The sequence below is a fragment of the Dermacentor silvarum genome, chromosome 1 (assembly GCF_013339745.2).
Source record: "Dermacentor silvarum isolate Dsil-2018 chromosome 1, BIME_Dsil_1.4, whole genome shotgun sequence".
Lineage (NCBI taxonomy): Eukaryota > Metazoa > Arthropoda > Arachnida > Ixodida > Ixodidae > Dermacentor > Dermacentor silvarum.
The window spans coordinates 346,572,251-346,595,162 of record NC_051154.1 but is presented as its reverse complement, the minus strand read 5'-3'; the positions used below and the strand labels follow the sequence as shown (position 1 = coordinate 346,595,162).

General features: G+C 48.4%; 1 protein-coding gene across 2 annotated transcripts in view; it reads left to right on the top strand.

Moving 5' to 3' along the window:
- Window positions 1-22,695, top strand: part of LOC119437393 (mediator of RNA polymerase II transcription subunit 7) — an 83,033-nt gene extending 60,338 nt beyond the window's left edge. For both annotated transcript variants that reach the window (XM_037704422.2, XM_037704424.2), the window contains exon 4: window positions 22,059-22,695. In XM_037704422.2, the coding sequence (XP_037560350.1) occupies window positions 22,059-22,235 (177 nt within the window). In that variant the 3' untranslated portion in view covers window positions 22,236-22,695. The remainder of the gene's footprint in view (window positions 1-22,058) is intronic.
- The last annotated feature ends 217 nt before the right edge of the window (window positions 22,696-22,912 follow it).

Here is a 22,912-nt window from a genome sequence, read left to right as displayed (position 1 = left end):
GTCATTTGCTTTTTTACAAAGCTCTATTCTTGCTATGAATGACGAATTTGTTTTTATGCAAGGCTAATCCTTTAATCTTGCTTGACTAATAGTTTTTTTTTATTGGGCCTGTAACGTTCTACCAGTTCACAGCGTCTCCTTCCACTCGCAAAAGTTCTCTTCATTCTGTTTACAACTGTGTGAAGCCAATGAAAGCATAGAGGAAATTAAGTCTTACTGAAAAAATTTAGCCCCCTTGGTTCCTTTTATTCTTTCGGCTGATTTGTATAGTGAGGGTTCAGATCCTGGTAGCCTTGATGCCTTGGGGTAGCCTACAAAGGTTTGTTGGAATATAAGCCACGGTCCTGTTTGCACTTGTAGCGGAGTGGTTTGAGAAATGTGGAATATCAAATGCAGTGGACCACAAGGAGGGTGTCATGTTGTGGACCAGAGACACGGATAAAAAGCTGCCTGAGAGTGAAAGTTGTGGGGTCTCACACATGTGCCCTTGGGACAAAGGAACGACAACGCAGTAGTGCAGACAATCAAAAGGGCATTTATTGCACCTTTCATACACTAATACATACTAGCCGAATTACAACCAATAGAACATTCACACGGGCGCGCGACAAATCAAGGAAGTCCGACTCACCGCGACCCGATAGCGAGCGAATACGTTCGCCCCATGCTATGACACCATCGCCTAGTCGTTCACGTGTACGGTCACGCGAACGGTGGCGCGCTCGAACGATCCATGTTCGTCCATACCGGTGTCGCGCGAAGCGGGCCGGCGCCGATCCCAATCCAAAGAGAGAGCGCCTCCGACCTTTTTCTCCCAAGTGACCTCGCCCTTCGGTGGCGTTAGCATCGCGACACTAGCGCCATCTCTCGCAACGCGCCGCAACCACCGCCGGGCTTAGCCACGCAGAGAAGCCGGAATACAGGAGACATGCGGGGAAAACATCAGGGGACGCGTGAGAGTCGCGCATCCCCACATCCCCCCAACCTTAAATCACTACACATACGCCGGCGAAACATGTCACAAGGCCTATCAACGCGCGCGTCGCGAACAAAAGTTAGTACATGCGACAGTGGCGCCGCCGAGTAAATGTCCACGCGTTATCCACAACGTGCGAGCCGACATTGACTCTGGGGTTCACCGCTGGCGTCCGTTGATCACAGCACCACGTCTGCAGATTCGATGGCATGACTCCAGCACAAGACTCCAGAAACGGCGACGCAGAAGTCGGCACGAGCGAGCGTCGCTCCGCCGACGCGCCCTGCCGGCGAGAGCCGCTGTAGCCGTTGGTGACTGCCGGCTCTTTTCCCAGCCGCCGAGGGTAGCGAGCCGGACAAACTGGCCACAGGCATCTGCATCGCCTGGGGTAGCTCGATTGTAGTCCGGGGCAGCAGCGCTGACGATGTGCAGGTGACAGCAAACCAGGGGTGACTCCGCTCACGCTGCGTACACTCAACGCACTCGACAAACACTAAAGTAGTGCAAGGGAGAGGAATTCGGCATACGCATTGCCCATGTGGTACGATGTTCAATTCGGCTAGCGAAATTTCGGACGGCATTTCAGATGCTAAGTTCACGTGAACAAAGCTTGCTTTCTTGAGTCGAACGAGTAATTTCAATTCGTGCAAGGCGAACTAATGAGGGAAGCAATGTGCGACATCTCAACACCACGGTCCACCAGGTTGTGTCCCTCAACGTGCGACAGGCAGCTTTGTTAAGCCTTAGGCCTAATGCGTCGCTACTTTGACAACAACCGGCATCCAAAAAAAAACAACAACAACACCCAAAATGGGCACAAGAACAGGCAGCCGCGAGGAGACGTTAGCTCTGTGAGGTGGTCCTACTCCGCTCGGTGCACACAGCATCCGAGTTGACGGCGCCCACCGTCCCAGACGGTGTCGGAGCGCCCGGTGCCAGGCCGCAATACCAGTCAGCCCGTAGCGACACCCGTGGCCCGCGGCCACCCGGCTCCCTGAGCCTCGACTTCCGAAGTCAAAGATATAGAAGAAGCTATTTACATAAGAAATTCGGACCACCCACGAGGCTTCCGTACTCACTCGCTTCAGGCTTGCCAATGCTCCGCGGGCGCTAGGCCTCGCTCTCCCAGGATGCAGACCACGTGGCTCTCGTACCGACGAGTGTACTTCAACAAAACACTAGCGAAAAGGCTTAGCACGTTGAAAAGTTCAAACACGCTACAGCAACCGTCGCCTCGCTCAAGAAAGCACACCGCCGACACTAGCGATCAAAATCCACGCTAGGACTACGCTTCGGTTGAAACATCTCGAACCGAGCAAAGCTGTTAAAATTATCGTCCGATGCCCCAAGAGCCCCACGTTGGGCAGCCAGATGTGGGGTCTCACATGTGCTCTTGGGACAAAGGAACGACAACACAGTAGTGCAAACAATCAAAAGGGCATTTATTGGACCTTTCATACACTAATGCACACTAGCCGAATTACTACCAATAGAACATTCACACGGGCGCGCGACAAATCAAGGAAGTCCGACTCACCGCGACCCGATAGCGAGCGAATACGTTCGCCCCATGCTATGACACCATCGCCTAGTCGTTCACGTGTACGGTCACGCGAACGGTGGCGAACTCGAACCATCCGTGTACGTCCGTACTGGTGTCCCGCTCTTAGCCTCGCGCGACGAGTCGCTCGAAGCGGGCCGGCGCACGCGCGAAGCGTTCGTGCGTGTTGGTCTCCGATCCCAAGCCCAAGAGAGAGCACCTCCGACCTTTTTCTCCCAAGTGACCTCGCCGTTCGGTGGCGTTAGCCTCGCGACACTAGCGCCATCTCTCGCAACGCGCCGCAACCACCGCCGGGCTTAGCCACGCAGAGAAGCCGGACTACAGGAGACATGTGGGGAAAACAACATCAGGGGATGCGTGAGAGTCGCGCATCCCCACAAAGTGATGGACAATAAATAAATTTATGTTCTGGGAAAGGAAACTCTTAAGTTTCATCTTATAATCAGCTTCCAAAATCAGTGCCATGCTACATTTTTTGTGTTGTTAAAATTGGGTGTGCATCCAATTTGTGTGCACATCCATTTCTACTATGAACCCATAAAAAAATGTCTGCACATTTGCTTTGAGGGCGCATTAGAATTGGGTAAATGCTGTCATGTACACCAGGTTGTTGGCAAAGATGCCAAAGCTGAATTTGGGCTGTAAGTACGTGCCAACGTGGATGCTGCTGGGCTTATGCGCACAGGAATTTTCAACTTTAATGGTGACGATGAAGAGGACATAGTGGGCAGCGAAGCACCTTGTAAGACTACTGACGTGAAATATTCGTTGACTTTGAAACAAAGTGGAAGTGCAGTTGCTACAAACAGAGCCTGAAGAGGTGCATAAACACCTTAGAAGATGGACTTCCGGCCCCTTGATTACGTGCTCATCAGACACTACTCGCATTCTTTTTGCTCTAAAATAAATGACCTCATGTCCTCAATATGAAGTGTGGCTTTGCTTGAACACGTTTAACAAGCCTCCGCACTATTGGTTGCATTACTGTAGCTGTTTCAGAGGCTCTCAACTTTTCAAGAAATAAGTTTATAACACAGTCCTTTTCTGTCTTGATAACTACATTATGATGAGGGTTTACTGTAAAGGAACATTGCAACCTCCCAGCTCATGCACTTGGACGTAGTTGCTGCTCCTTCAGTCTGGTGCTGCCTTTATTAAACCATTAAGTTATATGACAAAGATGTGGCATCAGCTTAGCCTTTTAGTGGTGGGTATTTGGAGGACTTATGCACAGCCCACAATGCCGTATTTTTTAATTTTTTTTTGTCATCAAGTATTTTTATACTGAAACTATTCTGGTATGTCTCATGAAATATATTCATGTACAGTCAAATCTCGATAATTCAAACTCGAAGGGGCCCGAAAATTTGTTCGAATTAAAAGGACATATTTTTGAAGTATTTGTGCACCATAGCACGATGCACGAACAGTGCGAGTCTTGAAATATCGTGGCACGCAAGCGCATAGGAAGCGCAGGCCACGAAACTGCCCACGCCGGCTAACGCTTGCTTCCCGATAACGGCAGAAAATGAAGCTTCGGGGAGCGGGCGGCGCCGGCACACGGGTACGCGCGGAGACCATCGAAGGTGAGGGAGGAGAGGGCGGCAGGGAAGTGGATTTGGCCTCGACAACTCCACCGCTTTGGTGGCTCCACTCGCCCTCCCTCTCAACTCCTTCGTAGCTCTCTCACCTTCGAATGTCTCCGTGCATGCCCCCCACCGTGCCGGCGCCAGCTTAGCCCGCTCCCTGAAGTTTTGTTTTCTGCCGTTATTGGGAAACGAGCGTTTGCTGGCGTGGGCAGTTTCGTTGGCCCGACTGCGCCTCCATCACTGCTTCCCTCTGCGCTGCAGCCGCAGCGTACAAGGTGAACGCGTGACTAAAAAAATAGAGGAAGCATCAAGGAGAAGGCTTCACTGCTATTTTCTCCGCGTTGCGAAGACGTCGGCACTAGAGCGCTAGAATACGGTTGTCTAGAACACTCTAGTCAGCACGTACACGCGTGTTCTAGTGCGATGCAAAAACGGCGACTTTGCAATTTGAGAGAGGGTGAAATTTCCGCCGCGGGTTCTTTTTTCCCCCTTAGTTTGTGTGTGGCATTGAGGGGTCTCTCCTGAGCTTTTGCTCTATGGCGGTGTCGGAGCAATGCCGGTCGGAGGTGCCACCCCATGATTTGGCGCACTGCTAAGAGCATTGTCGGTGCGTGGTATGTTCGTATTAACTGTCGCTAATGCTTTCACATTCGAATTACTGGGCGTTTTCGCCCATTGGAATACATGCAAGTTTGACGGGACCACAGCGTCAGTTCGAATAAACCAGCAATTTGAATTAAGCGTGTTCGAAATAACGAGATTCGACTGTATATCATAATGTGTCTACCCATTCTAAAACAAAGGAGTCTTCGCAGTAGAAGGGCGGGAAAGGGGCAGTTTATTGCCTGAAGGATAGTAACAACCCATTCATACTGGCCATTCGAATCAGTCCAGAAGCGCCAGATCACGAGTGAGCTGCTTGCGCTGAGCGCTCTAGTCGCCGTCGTCGTCCTCTTCCTCTAATATTTAACATACTCCGGGGCCTGAGGTGGCGAGTTCTAAAGGGTACAATTTCTGCACAGGTCCAATCATCTGTGAGCCACTGGGTATTTTAACTTTACATGCACGGACGTTGCCATCTTTAGTTTGGATGCAGTCACTTACTACACCAGTCTTCCAGAACATTCTGGGAGCTTTGTCTTCGTGAATAATCACAACATCACCTTTACTGATTCTATAAGCTTTTGATGCTTTCCTCAAGTGAACGCTTCCAAGTGTCAGTAGATATTCACGAAGCCATCGCTTCCACAGTCGTTCCATTATTAGCTACCTGTGGACCCACAAACTGAGCAGCTCAGCATTTCTTTCTCGCCGTTCATCCGACGTTTTAGGATTAGACAGGAGACGGCTGCCTAACGAACAATGAGACGGGGTTAGAATGTCTGGCTCCTCAGTAAATGAAAGTTATGGGTCTGGAATTCACAGCGGCTTCTGTTTCAGTCAGCAAAGTGCTCAGTTGCTGTAGGTCAACAGACGCCCTTCCCAATTACTTGCGAAGGCACATCTTCACAATCCTAACTAACCGCTCCCTAGAACCACCCCACCAAGGAGCTCTCTCTGCAATAAATTTCCAAGTTATGCCGTGGGTAGAGCAATACGGGCTGACCTCCTCTTTCCTCGACAACTGGTGCTTGGAAGCTAGCACGCGTGCAGCTTTCTTAAATGTAGTAGTGTTGTCTGAGTATACTATTCGCAGTGTTCCACGTCTTGAAATTTTGAAGGCCATGAGGAAAGCGTTTGTAGTAAGTCCAACCACATGCTCAAGGTCAATGGCTGCCGGTGCACCTGCAGCCTTGAGTCGGAAACAAGCACAAATCACGCATTTACGTAGCACTCTCTTCACTGCTTGTCGCACTCTGGGCACCCAGAACCGGGCGCGAAGTTCATTCAAGGTGTCACCGACACCGCCATGGAGAACAGTTTTGTGCGCTTGCAAAATGACGAGTCGCGTGACCGGGTGGTTGCACGGCAGGAGCACAGGCGTCTTTTCGTTGTATGTGACATCGGCTTTTTGGAGGCGAGTTCTAATCCTGATGACGCCCTTTTCGTCATCATAAAGGGATGCAGGTCTCTTATAGACGACGTCTTGTCGAGGTCTTGTCCCACTTCAAGTTGGGCTCTCTCTTTGGCATAGGTATCTGTATGCATTTGCTTGAACCAGATGTTCTCAGCTTCTTGAACTTCACTAGCTGCAAGTGATCCTTCTGTATGCGACGTTGGCGATCGACAGTTGTCCACGAAGCGTTTTACCCATGCTGTCACTCTTGCCATTCGTAACCAAGAACTAAATTGTTCGGCACTGAAAGTGGTTCTCTTATCACCTTCACCAGTACAGGAGCGTTTGTTTATAACTCGGAAGCAAGTAACTTGTTCGTCTTCCGGTCCAGAATCTTGGAACGTCAGATTTCATTGGCCAACTATTTGCCGCACGTAGAAGCCAGTTAGGTCCTTTCCACCACAGCTGGCTATTTCGAAGGTTTGTGAGCGAAAGCCCACGCGTCAGCAGATCAGCCGGGTTTTGTGTTCCCGGACAGTGATGCCACTAGTCTGGATCTGTTACTAGACGTATCTCGTTAACTCTGTTATAAACAAATTGCTTCCACTTGGTTGCCGAGCTTTGTACAGTACAACCCTGCTGTGACGTTCCCCGGGTGCTGCGTTTTCCCGTCTGTTAGATCGTTTTCGGTCAATCCCGGCACAGCTCCCATAGAACCCAATGCATTGGTAACCCCGCAGTTGCGTCGCAACTGTGGGACCATTCCTACATCATACATTCGAACTGCCACCCCGCGCCCGCCCGAGCAGCCATTTTGACTTTTCATGTCGCTTGACTTGGTGGCTTGACGATGGCATTGGCCGCCCAAAGTGCCGGGGTTGAATACCTATGACATATTTTCGGTTTCCGCCAGCAAAAGCATGGCCTTTGAGATACGTATTTGCTATCTAAAGATGGTGTCTGACGCGTTGTGGCCCTAAAATTGGTTTTGCCACATAGATGTTCCGTGTAAAGTCCAAGGGCGATAACGCTGTCGCCGCCCGCCGTATGCTGTATGTGCGAGTGAAAACGTGCAAGGGGAGCCAACGTCCGCGTCTGAATCTTGCGCGCGCAAGAAAGAAAGGCAGGGAGGAAGCGCGGCTTCTTCCGTTGCGCTCGAGGCACCGGCGAGGGGGAGGGAGGGGTAGCGGGCGGCGTTGTACTCTGGATTTCAACTGCGTACTGCGCGGCGGCGCGCGCGCGGGCTGTATCTTGAAAGCGATCTTCCTTGGGGGAAAAGTCTAGGCAGTGTAGGTGCGTTGGCTGCTCGTAGCTTTACGTGTACTGTGTTCTCGACCCTCAGTTTGTGTTGAAGCGATAGACAACAGTACAAAGGTCACTTCGCTCGCTAATGTAGCGGCGCTTCCTCATGCCAGTGTTTGACAGCGCGTGTCCGCGCTCATCGACTGTGATGTGTTCATGTTTGCCTGTGGGCGCTGACACCATGCTTGTTACTATAGTTAATAAGCGAATGTTTACAAGTTTATATGGACAATAAAACTACCATCCTTACTTTGTATGGCTCTCAGCTAATTTGCTATCACAATTGATGCTTTGGCTTTAGGGCGAAACTACGACTTTTTTCACGTGTAAGAATTAAAATAATATTGTATGCAGTTCAACACTACTCTCGTTTCTCAATTTTTCCTTTTCTCGGCTCTTACGTTTTTTTTACGGTTCCGTGAAAAACGTATCAGCGGCGTTCTACTGTATCCAACAAAGCGCTACAGTCGAGTCCATCCACAGGTGCTCTTCTATTTTCCATTGCCTCGACTCTAGAGCCTCTCGCAAGAACTTTAGGACTCTATAAGCCAGAACCGCTGCTATCAATTCCAAACGGGGTAACATGATCCGTTTGAGTGGAGCTACTCTACACTTCGAAAATATAAGCTGAACATCGACGTTACCACATTAATCTTCCATTCTCAGATAAGCTACGGCACCATAAGCAATAGAACTGGCATCAGCAAATACGTGAAGCTGGGAGCTTGTAGGCTTGTCCGATAATAACTTCAGTTCACACCTGGGAAGTGAAAACACCGGAGAGCATTTCAGCTCATCGGACCAAGTTCCCCATTCGTGTCTAAGTTGCTCAGGCATAACTTCTTCCCACGCTGTGCCGTGCTCCCACAATCTTTGAAAGTGGACTTTCATCCTGACGACGAACGGTGATAGCCACCCTAATGGATCGAAAATCTGTGCGGGTCATCTGAAGGACTCATCTTTTGGTGTCGTTCTTTTTTTTGAGATTCTACAACAGAGATTCTATGTTTAGAATAAGTTTGTCAGCAGCTGTGTCCCACATAGCAAACCAAGAACTTTCGTAGGAGCCATTGCAGAGACAGAGTCTAATCCATCAGTGATGTACTGTCTTAGCTCATCATCATTGGTGGACCATTTTTGCTACTTCATGCCCGCTTTGCTCAGGATGAGATTCGCTTCTTTATAAAGACGGAAAGCTTCTTTTGAAGAAGGAACTCCTGTGACAAGATCGTCAACGTAAAAATTTTTGGCAAGTTGCATTGCAGATGATCTCAGCACATGATTGACGTGCTTGAAATGATACTGGAGCATTGCTGTTAACAGGAATGGACTTGCTGTAGTTCCAAATGGCACTCGTGTCATCCTATACTCCACTATTTTCGGCACATGTTCACTTGACATTGGCGTTCTGTCAAACAATAAAAACCATAAGGTGTCGCGATCAGGCTCTTGAATGCCGATTTGAAGAAACGCTTTTTGTGCATCTGCAGTATTTCCAATCTTGTGTAGTCTGAAATTCACAAGCATTTTAACCATATTGTTCTTGATCTTGGGTCCTTTTTCTAATAATTCGTTCAGAGACGCGGCTCCATGTGTGTGTGACGAGGCATCGAAGACCGTGTCGTCGAGGATGATTCCCTAATAACAGCATGGTGCAGCATGTAGTAACATCTCTCTGCCGCGTCTTTTCCGTTGACTCTTTCAGCATGATCATCCAGTTCATACTGCCTGACTGCCTTGTTCTGCTGAAGAAGCTCCTCGTTACTACCTAATCGCCACAATAAACCGTGTAGGCATCGAACCGCAACACTTCGGTTGTCTGCTAGGTATGTGTTGACGGGTTTCCACGGTAGCACAACTTCGTACCTCCCGTTCTTGAATGCTATGTTCTCTGTGAATTGCCGGACCACTTCATTTCCATGTTCATCATTGGTAGAAGGGTCAGAAATGCTTATGCTGTCTAGATCCCAGAAGTGCTGTAAGGTTTCAGACACGTCAGTCTCTGTGCAACTCGTGTGAAGGACACAAACGTGAGCGCGGACTTCTTTAAAAATTCAACCGTCGCATGGTACAGGCATTTGAAATGTCCAGCCAAGCTTAGTGTTGATCGCAGCTAGTCCTGTCACTTTGTCATGCGACCAAACATCATTTAGCACGAGCTTCCACATTTGGTCGACTCCAATGAGCAACCTTATGCCGACTTCTGTTTTTAGGCCAGGAAGCGATACGAAGTCAGCAATAAACTTCTTTTCAGTAGCCAGCTTCTGCACAAATGACTGTGACTGTGGAGGTTCAAGCAAGTGATCGCAGATAAAGGAAACCTCCAAAGCCCCAATTTCATGCTTGGAGCTGTGAAATTGGCTCATCAAAGTCACCTTAACCAAGTTGAGCTGCTCTTTTGGCGCACCGCTTGAACCACCAAACGCTTTCACTTCAACATCTACCTTCTTCAGTGTTGGCAGGCTTAGTTTTCTGGTTATATCTTCTCTGATAAACGTTCTCTGGCTCCCGTTGTCCAGGACCCCTCTTATATAGCAAGAATTGCAGTCACTTAGAGCCCATATTCGAAACGTCTGCAGTAATATGTCATTTTGAAACAAATTGCTTCTAGGTGCCTGTGCGGCAGCATGCAAGCTCGGGGTTTGTCGTTCACTTGGTTTCTTCCTGCTAGCATAGTTGGGGTCACAAACAGCTGTTGTATGCTTGCCTTTACAGGTAGTGCAACGGTTGTTGCGTTGGCAATCTTTCGAGCGGTGGCCTGATATCGTGCACTTGAAACATCTGCCCGACTTGGCCTGAAGGCTCTTCTTCTCATACAGGCTTAGTGTAGAAGTGCACGTTTTCATGACATGGGTGGGTGAAAGGCAGAAAAAACAAGTACCTTTCGTCTTGCTGGATTCGTTGTGTAACACGGAGGCGGTAGGCGTGGGAGAGGGCTTCTTGTCACGCCTTCCATCGTGCGTGTGGCGAGCACAGGACTCTTGGTGACCACTTTTTTCACGGGCTTCGACCTCCAGTTGTAGATAATCCAATAGCTGATGCACCTCCGTCTCTGACGACTGGGTCTCGTCGGGCTTTTGTAGTAAGCACTGTCGCTTGCAGTGTTCCACCATGATGTCATTGGGGATAACTTTCGTGAGAATCTCAACGAGCATCGCAGCGTATGAAAGCTCCGATCGCCCAAGAGCCTTGAGACCTCTCACGTTAATATGTACGGTATCCAGGAGATTCCTCATAACGGTCACGTCAGTAGAAAACCTCACTGGTCTCAGCATTCGAAAAGAATGCTGAGGCCAGATTGGAAATAGCCATTTGCAAAGATTGCAAATAACCATTTGGTCATTCGTGTTGTACCTGCTTAGTAATCCAGTCCTTGAATGACAACTTACCTTTGAATAAGAAGCTGTTGCCTCTCGGCTTGCCATTTGACCTAAATGTCCATTATTGTCACTCTTCTCAGATTCTGAATGAGTCACAATTGGCTGAGGGCCTAAATGTACCCAGATAAACAACTTGGATTTGTTTGTTAACAGATAACAGAGCGTAAACTCGAGTGCAATGCTAGTGTGTGTAGTCTCATTTTGTCCTGTTTAAAAGCGCAGTTTCTTTGCCCAAACTTGGATTTGCCCCGTTTTAGTGCAGGAGTCTGCATATGCTGTGAAGAGTGTGAACTGTTGATGCAGTATTTGTATAAAAGCTGCATAGATTGTGTGAGTAGTCCACAGCTTTTTTTTTTTTTTTTGACTCTATGTGTAGTAGAAGATGTGATTTGAGTACATTTGGGCATGGTAGGGTGGGAGCATGGTAAGATATGGGCATGATAGTAATGTGATGTTTTTGTCACCGACCTCGGAGGCCTGCGGGTGTTAAAAGAGATGGAGAAGGTAGGCGCATGGCAACACAGCATAGAGATTGTTAATAGCACGCATACTCAAAACCAAAAACCTCAAACTAAAAATCAAGCACACGAAAACATAGCAAACAAATACAAGTACAACTTAAAGCTTTATGCACTAAACAAATTCTACTTTGCGCCTACGCTTGTCTGTGGCGGCTAATCCTTCAAAGTCGGGCAACCCTGTCCTATCTCGCTGAAACACACGCCTGAAACACTACAAAGAGTCACCTTGCTGCACCCGTCGTTGCCTGTGTGTTCTGGCTTGTCGGCTCTTTTTCCCCAGCAGTTGGTGCTCTCGTTGATGATGTAGTCGCCTTGTAGTCACGTCGTCTCTTTTATCGGTGGTGAGCTCGTCGGTACTTCGTCGGTGATGAGCTCGTCAGTTATTCTTCAGTGACGGTGCTCGGCGTTGCTTAGGCCCACCTGAATAGGCCTAGCGTCGGGATGCGTCACAACTTCATCAGTGCCGACGTGGCGTCCCGAGGAGAATCGAACGTGCCAGTCTGCCGCGGAAGAGGGATCCTCTCTGGGGTGCCCGGTCCTGCCGTGAGAGGCTGCAGCCAGTCCAGGTGCCTCGCTCGAACTTACCGAGGTCGACGGCCACACCTTGGACAGCCAACGTCACGGACTCGGCCAGACCCCCAAGTCTCCTGTCGCCAGAGCGTAGCTGGCGATGCGATCTTCCTGGCCCGGAGCCACGTCGATAATCAACGAACAGCGCCGTTCATCTCTCGATTACGCCTTGGCTCACGCGCCTCGAGAGCTCGTGCCGTTCCGAACACTGCTTCACGTGCTCTTCTTTTTCGCGCCGCAGGCGCCCTCTTACATATGACATGGGTCCCCTTTTATGAGTTTTTTCTCAAAAAACTGCCTTCTATCCGTGTTCTTTTTTGGTGGTGAACTTGACTCTTGTGACTTGGGTGCTTCTCTGTGCTTCGTCGCCGCTTACCATTTATCACCACACTTCACTGCACTGTCGCGCGCATTTTACCATTTGCCCTGTTCACAGCACTCACGAGTTCATTGTTCGCACCACTTCACATATGTACACTTGTTTTGTCCGCGTTATGTTATCACTGCTTGGTCAGTCCATTGCCCTAATCATGTAATCTGTGCCCACATTCTGTCGTCCCTTATTGTACTCTATGTGGAAAGTAAGGCTCCCTTTCATTATATCTGTTATACATCGGCTTAGCTTTATATACGCGGGCTCCTCTGTTAAACACTGCATCTCGCTCCGCCCAACTTCTATTCGCTCGGGTAGGTCTGAAATTCCTTCCTCGACCTTGTTTGTTTGCCTGGGGCCTGTCCACTGCTTGTATCTTATCTCGTGTATCCTCCTTGGGCTCGACTCGTCCCATTCCCAATTTGTGCCCTAAAAATTCCCTGGCCTTATAGCCTAGCTCATATTTGGTTGGCTCTATCATCAACCCTACGTTCTTGTCTTCGGTAAACACCAAACAAACACCAGTCTTCTCCTCGTTTTTCCCCTTAGCCATCGTCTTTTGGCATACGTCACATGATTTTACATATCGTCTCACATCGCTTTGCACCCCGATCCAAAAGAACTCCTCTGTTATTTTTCCTAACGTGTCTTCTATTCCCTGGTGACCTGCCATTCCACTATCATGCCCTACCTTCAGTACTTTATCCCTCAGTTCCTTCGGGACCATCAACTGTAATACTTCCCTACCTGAACTGAATATACATTTCCGGTACAATAAATTATTATTCTTTATAAACTCTGCTACTGTCCGACTCTCTTTCCTTTGCACCCGTTCCCCTATCTTCTGTTCACACTTTCTTGTCGACTCATCCTTGTTCTGCAATTCTCTAAATTCTGCTACAGTTATATTTAACCCCTTAACGACCGTAACCTGCAATGCTGGCAAAGGTTTGGTACCCTTACTACTTGCTCGTGTTTGTACTGCAGCTGCTACGTCTGTGTCTTGCATCTCCTCCATTTGCGCTACTGAGCGTTCCTTCTCTACCACGTCCTTCTCGGTCCTCTTCCAACTTAGGTCGGGGTCATCTGCCTTCCTCACTCCCGATACATTTCCCGCAATCAAATCATAGAGGGGATCGTCCACACATCTAGCTGTGACTAGTCCTGTTTAGAAGGGTGTCGATATTTGTATCTGTGCCTCTGGCAGATACTTGACGGACTTGTCTACGAAGATTACTGGTTTAAAGTATCGGGTCATGCTTTCATGTGGCACTTAACTTTTCCTCACTAAAATGGTATTTGCTCCTGTGTCCCTCAACACTGTAACCTTGTGCCCTTCTACCTCGCCTTCCACTACAGGCATGTCTTGTTCTCTCTGTTCATCCTCTCTTGAGCTCATAATGCATGCAGTCTTAACCGTGGAACTAGTCCTGCATTCGTCTGCTCTGTGACCTGTGACCTTTCTTTTGGCACAACTGACAAACTACCGGTGCTTCGTGACGATTACCTCTCACTCGACAGTTCATCTCTACATGGCCCAACCGATTACATAGGAAACACCTCTGCGGTCCCCTTAGTCTGTTCATTTGTCCTTGATTCCTCACCTCTTCTACTGCTGTTGCGTGCGTATCTTTATCACTCTTTCCCAAATTCTTCAATCCCTGTGCCTCTACGAACTGTTCTGCTTGTTCGGCCATCTGCTTTACCGTTTGTAGCTTTCTTTCTTTGAGGAATATTGCCAAGCTGTTACTACACCTGGCCAGAAATTGTTCACCTACGACTTTGTCACGAACTGCTTCATATTGTTACGGGGAGGCAGACACAACAGTAAAAAATGTATTTACGATACATTTACAAGGCGATGAAGCGCTGAACCATATGGGCGAGAGTGTGCTAGATCAAAAACGTCTTGTTCATCGACGCTCCTCTTGAGGAATAGTCCCGTGACATGACCCCCGGATGCTGAAGCACCGTCACGGTGCTTGCTGTGGTGTGGGCGAGTGGTAGGGTTTAAGGCGGGACACGTGGACAACGTCTGTAGGGGGCGAGACGGAGGGAGAGGAAGACGCAAGAGGGCCAATCTCGTAAGTGAGATCGGTTACACGCCTTAAGACACGGTAGGGTCCGGAGTACCGAGAAAGCAATTTTTCGGAGAGTCCAACACGCCGAGTCGGAGTCCATAAAAGGACAAGGGCACCCGGAGTGTAGATAATGTCGCGATGACGGGAGTCATAGCGGTGCATCTGGTGTCCTTGCGATGTAGTAAGGCGATGGCGAGCTATTTGGCGTGCCTCGTCAGCTTTGGAAATGGCATCGCGGGCTTAGTCAGTGGGGAAATGGACGGTATCAGGGATGATCGTGTCAAAAGGTAACTTGGGGTCACGGCCAAACAGAAGATAGAAGGGTGAAAAACCAGCGGTATCATGACGGGAAAAATTGTAGGCAAACGTAATGAAGGGCAACGCAGCGTCCCAGTCTTGATGGTCAGACGAGACATACATAGAAAGCATGTCAGTGAGCGTTCGGTCAAGCCGTTGGTTTGCGGGTGGTAAGCCGTCGTAAACTTGTGTTTTGTCGCGCAGGAGCGAAGCAAGTCATCGATAACTCTGGAGAGAAAGTAGCGGCCACGGTCGGTGAGAAGTTGACAAGGGGCTTCGTGATGCAAGATGATATCGTGGAGCAGGAAATCAGTGATGTCCGTAGCACAACTGGTAGGGAGGGGGCGTGTAATTGCGTATCGGGTGGTGTGGTCCGTAGCAACGGCAATCCATCTGTTTCCAGAAGTAGAGGCAGGGAAAGAACCAAGGAGGTCAAGGCCAACTCGGAAAAAAGGGTCAGACGGGATGTCAAGGGGCTGAAGGAGGCCAGCAGGAGGCATTCGTGGTTTCTTTCGGCGTTGGCACGGTTCGCAAGCAGCAATGTAGCGACGAACGGAGCGGTAAAGATCGGGCCAGAAGAAGCCATGCCGAATGCGGTCGTAGGTCCGGGAAACTCCAAGGTGACCAGCGGTCAGAGCGTCATGGAGTTGGTCGAGAACGCTCAAGCGCAGATGCGTAGGAATGACGAGCAACAGCTCGCGTCCCTCCGGAAGGACGTTGTAGCGATATAATGTGCCATCTTTAAGCACGAAGAGGTGAAGAGACAGATCGGGTTCCGCGGAATCCAGCTTCTGAATAAGCTCATGTAAAATGGGATCATGCAGCTGTTCATCCCGGATGTGGCCGAAAGCGGAGAGCGAGAGTATACAGGCAGGTGTGTCATCGGATGCTTCAGGGGGATCCACAGGATTGCGGGACAAACAGTCAGCGTCCCTGTGCAATCCGCCAGATTAATAATAAACAGAGTAAGTGTACTCTTGGAGCCGCAGTGCCCAGCGACCAAGACGCCCTGTGGGATCTTTAAGGGACGAAAGCCAGCAAAGTGCGTGGTGGTCGGTAGTGACGGTGAAATCCCGGCCATGTAAGTAGGGGCGGAATTTGCCCACCGCCCTAACGAGAGCAAGTCATTCCCGTTCCGTGATGGAGTAGTTCTGTTCGGCTGAGGAAAGGAGGCGGCTGGCATATGCGATAACACGGGCATGCCCATTCTGATACTGGACCAAAACAGCGCTGATTCCGTGGCCGCTGGCATTGGTGCGGAGTTCTGTTGGAGCGGAGCAGTCGAAATGAGCCAGGACAGGTGGTGTAGTGAGCGACGTGATGAGGGTAGAGAAGGCGGTAGCCTGTGCAGCGCCCCAATAAAACGAGACGCCTTTCTTCAGTAAGTTTGTGAGAGGGCGTGCGATTTCTGCGAAATGCTTGACAAAACGACGGAAGTAGGAGCATAGGCCCAGAAAGCTACGAACTTCCTTTGTGCGAGTTGGAACGGGGAAATTCTGCACGGCTCGAACTTTGTCAGGGTTGGGACGAACACCAGTGAAGTCGACGAGATGACCCAACATGATAAGTTGCTGACGTCCGAAGTGGCACTTCGATGAATTAAGTTGCAGGCCGGCTTTGCGAAACACAGAAAGAATACAGGAAAGTCGGTCGAGATGCGTTGCAAATGTCGGTGAAAATACAATGACGTCATCAAGATAACACAGGCAAATGGACCATTTAAGACCGTGTAAGAGTGTCCATCATGCGTTCGAAGGTGGCTGGGGCGTTGCATAAGCCGAAGGGCATGACTTTAAACTAGTTTGTTTGCCTCCTGCATCTACCGCTACTTCCGCCGTCAGCGCTGCAGTCTGGCTTGCTCGGTCTTGCGGCGCCGAGCGAGCGTGAACTGGCGGCGCATTGTTCTCTGTGCCGCTGGCTGCCGCCGCGTGCCGCCGGTTGGCGCCGACGCCGAAAATCCGTCGAACATTTCTCCCTTGTGGTTGCGCCTTTATATTTTAGGCATAGGAATGGTTCATGCAGTGACATTCTCCAAATATTTTTATTATCCTGATTTTTTTACACAGATTATATTCATGTTTGTAGACTGCAGTCGTTATCGTCGTGTCAAGTTAGCTAAAGAGTAAGAAAATGAGGTAGTAATTCAAAAACACAGGACTGTCACTGTGTAGACAATTTACTAAGGAATACAATGCAACGAACCTCATGAAAATCCATCAAGCCATAGTCGCTTTCTGCAAGCAGGACAGTCGGGTCAAAACACACTCCTGGGAAAACTGGCACTAAAAAGTTGCACAGCAACTACATGTCCATCAGGATGCACAGGGGCTGTAATATTTAGTGTCTTTGCTTGCAGGGGTCTTCTTATGTCCTTGCTCTTTCATTTTTTCTCTACTGCATGCTTTTCTTTTTCTTTATTGGTCCTTTTTCTCAGCTCTTTGAAGGGCAAGGCTACCAGGATTGATGCCCACAGACTTGCATATTTCGGTGTAGGCACACAAGTTCCTAAAGTTGTAGCGTGCAACTGCTTCATGTACTGCCGTCCCCACTGCAAATAATGAAGCGTGTTGATCCTTTGAAGTCATTGACCAGATGACTGAATGCAGGCATTCTGCTGCATTCATCTTCATTAGTTATTGTTTTATAAGAATTTGCAAGTTCCTTGCTTGTGTAAAGCCTGGCACAGTAACGAAACATGGTAGGGGAACTGGGAATACTTTGTAAGTTTGCCCAAATGTCTAACCTACATGAAGACAGTGTTAATATTTTTTTTTTAGTGCCCTCATAATTTTTTGCTCCACATGACATGTATATGACTATGCTTCACTGCATAGACCCATGTAGTTTTTGTGAAATAATATAATAATGAAAAGATAAAGAAACATTTCAAAACTGTCTTGAATTACAGCACAGCTTATAGATTACAGCAAAACAAAATGGATCAAAATCGGTCCAGCCATTGTAGTGCCATGCTTTCCACGAGCAAGATGACTGAGAAAAAAAAAATGAGAGAACGGGCTGCAGAGATATTCAAGCAGTGCAGATTTATTAGAAGGCATCAAGACTGTAATATTTGACATCATTGCTGTCGGGCATCTTCTTGCATATTTGCCTCTTCGTTTGGTGGGCGTTGAAAATTTTTTCGTAGCCTGCCTGGTCCATCAAATTGAACTTCCGTTCAGTTGCGGACAACGCGAGAAGGTAGTTGCGAATGCTGGATGCTTGCGCAGGGCTCGAGGCGTGTCTGAATGGTGCGACGGTTCGGGCGACGATTCTTCCGGTGGATCTTCGGTGATCACGCTGTAGGTCGTCGACGATTGGGGCTTGCTCGCGCTGCGTGTCGTGTCGCACGATGCATCAGAAACTAATTACACCGTCTTTGCCGGCGATGGTGACCATCGACCCCCATCTCCTCTAACAATGAGATCTCTGCTACTGATTCGTGCGGTCGTACGCCGAGGCGCGGGGCCTCTGTTGGCGCATCTTCCGTCGACCGCGTTATCGTTGCCGATGGCACAGGCTGATTGTCGGCTTCGCTGCTGGAGTCGCACGGTGCAAGGTAGCGCGGCACACGGCACGTCTAGTCGGGTGATCCTCCGCTTCTCCCGCTAATCGCCGTATTTTTCTCGCCGTAGGAGGCTTGCGCTTCTGTATTCCGAAGGTGTGCTTCGTCCAAAATTTCTTCTCAAACGAGCAACAATCCATCACTAACCTGGGAGCTCCGAGAATTCCGAATTCTGTGTGTCAAGTGAAGACGCCGGCGAGGTTTGCGAAGCAGGCAACTGCGGTTGCCATCTTAACCGCTGCCACAACAGCAACCAATGCACGGCACCTTTCAGCACGGCAGCCAATCGGATGCCCGCTTTCATCGGAGGGCCCGTGTGACTAACTCCTGCAGACCCGCGCTTCTTTTGCGTTTGTGTGTTTGTTACTAGATGACGACGACGGACGAATTAAAAAGCAGAACGACGAACTTTCAGCTTTCCAACAATACCAAGATGGCAGCGCTCGGTGGCGGGAAAGACGAGATATGGCCCTGTGAACTGCGGTGATTTTGCGCTATTTAAAGCTGTTTTCTCGCCTTGTGCACTGACAAATTTTTTTTCAGGCACTTTTAATGCGTTTTCAGCCAAACCATATTGATACAGTGTATTACGCGTTACAGATACCGAAATGCGTGATTTTCAAAAATCGATCTTTCTTGTGATTTTCGCGATGCAGTCAATGCAGTGCGCTCCATGTGCGCATCTTTGTGTCACAAGATCTATGCTGGTTCACCATCGTCCTTGAGGGGGCAATAAGAGTACAGTGCTTGCATGCCACAGCATATTAGGTGCTTACAAGCACCAGGCTGGCTTCTTTCTTCCCCCAGAAGATGTAATCTCTTCACCTAGTTCTTTTCTAAAGGACTGTGCATAAATTTAGATAGTAATCTCCCCTGCTACTCATTCAACAACTGTCGCCACTGCTGGTGGCACCTGTTGGTAGAATTCGCAACTCAAATGAACTGCAGGGGGCGCTGCGAAAATTGGCCACGTTTGGCTACACTGCGCAACATGGCGGCTATACGGAGGTCCCCGCGTCACCGCAACCGCTGTGTTGGATGTACAGTACACTGTAGTTTGATGATTTTCGTGCAGTGTGATGCCGGTTTGCGCCGTTTTGTGGAAGGAAAGCGAGTAGCTTACGCCGACCAAATCATTTTAGCCGATGTGAGAGAGGCACAGTTGGTAATGAGGCTGAACTGGTCGCACGGTGTGTGCAAACATCTGGCGTGACAGCGGACCCGCACGAGATTCTGATGAAAATCACCGATGTATTCTTTAACCCATTGGTCGTGGAACCAAAGTACTCGTTCACTGTTGGGCGCGGATAGATAGTCCGGTGTTTCGAGCGTGCGAGACAGCGACTGGCGAAGTTGGATACGTCACACTGGCCTCGCCAGGATTGCCGAAATCTTACAACCTGCTCAGTTTGGCACGTTTAACATGGCCCGCAGAAGCGCACCGACTTGCTCGATCAGCTGTCAACTCGACTTGCTTGCCACTGTACATGCGGAGTCGGCACGCACTTTCTCATTGTTGTTGCTTAACACATTTTCGTTCGGCGAAGGCGCAAACTCTGCACGTTCTTTTCAGTCCTAAGAGCAAGCGAACCTAAAATCAAGCTTTGCACTTTATCGCGAGCATGCACTATGAATCTGTGGCGAACCTTTCCCGCTACTTTTGCGTTCCTGTTATCTATTTTACATTCAAGATTTGCACAATGTGACTGGTGCTTCGCTTAGCTGTAGTTATTGTAGTAGTTGGCGCATTGTTTCCCTCGTAGAGAACAAAACAATAAATAAGAAACCGAAAGATCTGCTTACTACAATAAAAACATTTGCACACCATGTACATGTATGGCTTGTGCTGCGTGGCCTGACCATGCAATGATTACTCCCCGCTGTCTACGAACATGTCGCTTATGGCTGCTATGCAAACTAATGAAATAAAACAAATGTTACTGTGCAAATTAATGTCAACTAAGCTATTGTATTATGAATCAAATTAATTTTCCATGTTATTCTATAATTTATGTATCCTGCACTTTAAGTAGCCAAAACTGTGTTCGCCTCTGAACTGCCAATTTCCTTCAGACACTGATAAGAGATACAATTGTTTGCTAATTACGCATTTTCAAATGAGTGCCTACTAATTTGCACTAGTTACACGGGCAGCGTGTCCAGGTCGCAAGGAAGGCATACTGCTATGTCACCCCATAGTTATTTTGCACGCTGGCGTGTACATGTGGTGCTTACATAGAACGATTTACCGATGTTACCCGGGAGTACCTGGAACTCCGATGTACTGATTTTCGCTGATGTACCATACTCTTCCACGTTGTGCGCCGCTTGTATTCGATATAACAGCTTTAATGAAGGAAAGCTTGAGTACCGCGGTGACGTTTTCATTATAAACTGCATTGCCATGCCGGCTATCACATGAAACTGCATGTTGCAGCACGCATACGCTGAACGTTATCACGATGGCAGTAACATCCTCAACACAAACTTCCTGAAGTTCGCTGTAGCGCTTTACTGCAAACATAGTACAAGCAACAGGATCGCGTTCTCTTCACACAAACAACAAACCGACCCTCACCGAAAAAAAAAAAGAAAGATAACTTTCTCGAGCAAGATGTTGGGAACACAGCTATTGCCGTTGTCGCAGCTTTGCTGTGATAAGATTCGCAATCCATGTGGCTCTTCGGTGCCGCAAAACTGCAAAACTTAGTGCAATTCCAAGTTTCGTAAATGGTAGCGCGCACCCGATCGCAGTGCGAAGGCTACGGACGGAGCGCCTGCTCCGACGCTCCGACCTCCGTACGAGGTTTCCGGCGCTCGCCGCTAGGTGTTGCATGAATTGCTGGAGTCGCGAATAGGGACTTCACATGAACTTGGCACCTAGTCTTTAAGAAAGAAAATGGGTGCAGTGACGTCTTCCTCTGGCAGGAGAAATATGAATGGTGCAAGCACCGTAGTCCTATGTCTGCTTGAAGGATGCTTTTAAATTGGCACTTGTCATTTTGAGCTAGAGGTTTCTGCAGGGAGTGAGCTGCAGTGACTGCATGCTGGAGAAGATGCAAGTGCTGCACGTAAACTTCATACATGGGCCACTGTCATCACAGTATTGAAAAAAAAAGCTGCATCAAAAAGAGATGCGAAAATGTGCTCTGCTCAAATCGGAAGTAGACAACACTTTTGTCAATGCACAAGGTTGTGGTCAAGGAGGCTGGACATCGACATGGCTGCATCGATTACGCATTGATGGTGAATGACGCAGCTGGAGTGCAGGGGAATGTTTTAACCTCCTGAGAGATAACTGACGACTGAATATTCTGTTTGACTGGTGAATTACCCGCCGTGGTTGCTTAGTGGCTATGGTGTTGGGCTGCTAAGCATGAGGTCGCGTGATCAAATCGCGGCCACGGCGGCCACATTTCTATGTAGGCGAAATGCGAAAACACCCATGTACTTAGATTTAGTTGCACGTTAAAAACCCCAGGTGGTCCAAATTATTCCGGAGAACCCCCACTCAGGCCTTATTATCAGATTGTGGTTTTGGCATCTAAAACTCTAATTCAATTCACCGATGAATTGTGCACTGTGTACCCAAAAAGTGAGTAGAAAAAAGTTGTACTCGTATGCAAGCTAATACAAATTGCCTCTGTGTCTTGTTCTGTCGTTACAGGGATGATACTAATGCAATGAGCCTCCAAGATTATGCATGACCACATGACAGCACGCTTTGATTTCATAACTGCATCATGTTTGCTTTCTGTATGCTCAGTACAACTTTACATGAATGGCATTGCTTGTGTTGGCAAAACATTTGAACACTGTTTCTCCCTCTTTCACGTGTGCTACATAGGTGCGCGAAATCCTACAGAACACAGTGAGTGTTCTCCCTGAACCAGAGCCAACTACCACCTGGCAACAGCCAGTTCAGACCACAGGTGCAACTGGAACCACTCAGGGGCAGCCACCTGTGCAGGGACACTGTCTCAGCCAAGACCGTATTATGTGTGGAATAGTGGATGCTCTGTGACTGCAATAGCTGGTACTGACTGCATTGAACACAAGACACTCACGACACAAAGTGCATGGTGTATAGAAAGATTGAAGTTGAAGCACTGTGAAAACTGATCCACAGCGCAGAAAAAGGTGGAAAAGTTGGTCCTCTGTACAGTTAAAAATAAAAATAAAGTATATGCACTCGTTGGTGATGCATGAGGGGAGTGGCAGGGTTGAGGTTAATATAAGATTGTCTAATGAACATGTGGTGGCTGTAATAGTGCAGCACATGCCATACAATTGTGCATGCAAAGCAGTTTTGCAAGGTAATTTTGATTTTAAAGACAAATCGTGTGTATTTTTCTGTGCTCGTTCAGAGAGCAGGAAAATTGAATAAGGTCATTTTATGTCAAAGGCAAATCGTGTGTATTCTGTGCTCATTGAGATACTTGAGAGACAGCCAAAGAGATTCAATAAATATGAATGGTGAACTACTTCATGTTGTTGGTGACAAAATTGGTGTTGATAAGGTGCTCGAAGGACTGGGTTGGAAATAATTAGTGATACATCTATTCTAGCACATTTTAGTTTCTTCTACAAGAAATATGGACTGAATGAGGGTGTTGATATGGTCTAGGTGATACGTGTTAAAAACACAGGACAAGTCAAGATGAAGGATGACGAAGCACTGCCCTGCAACTATGGTTATTG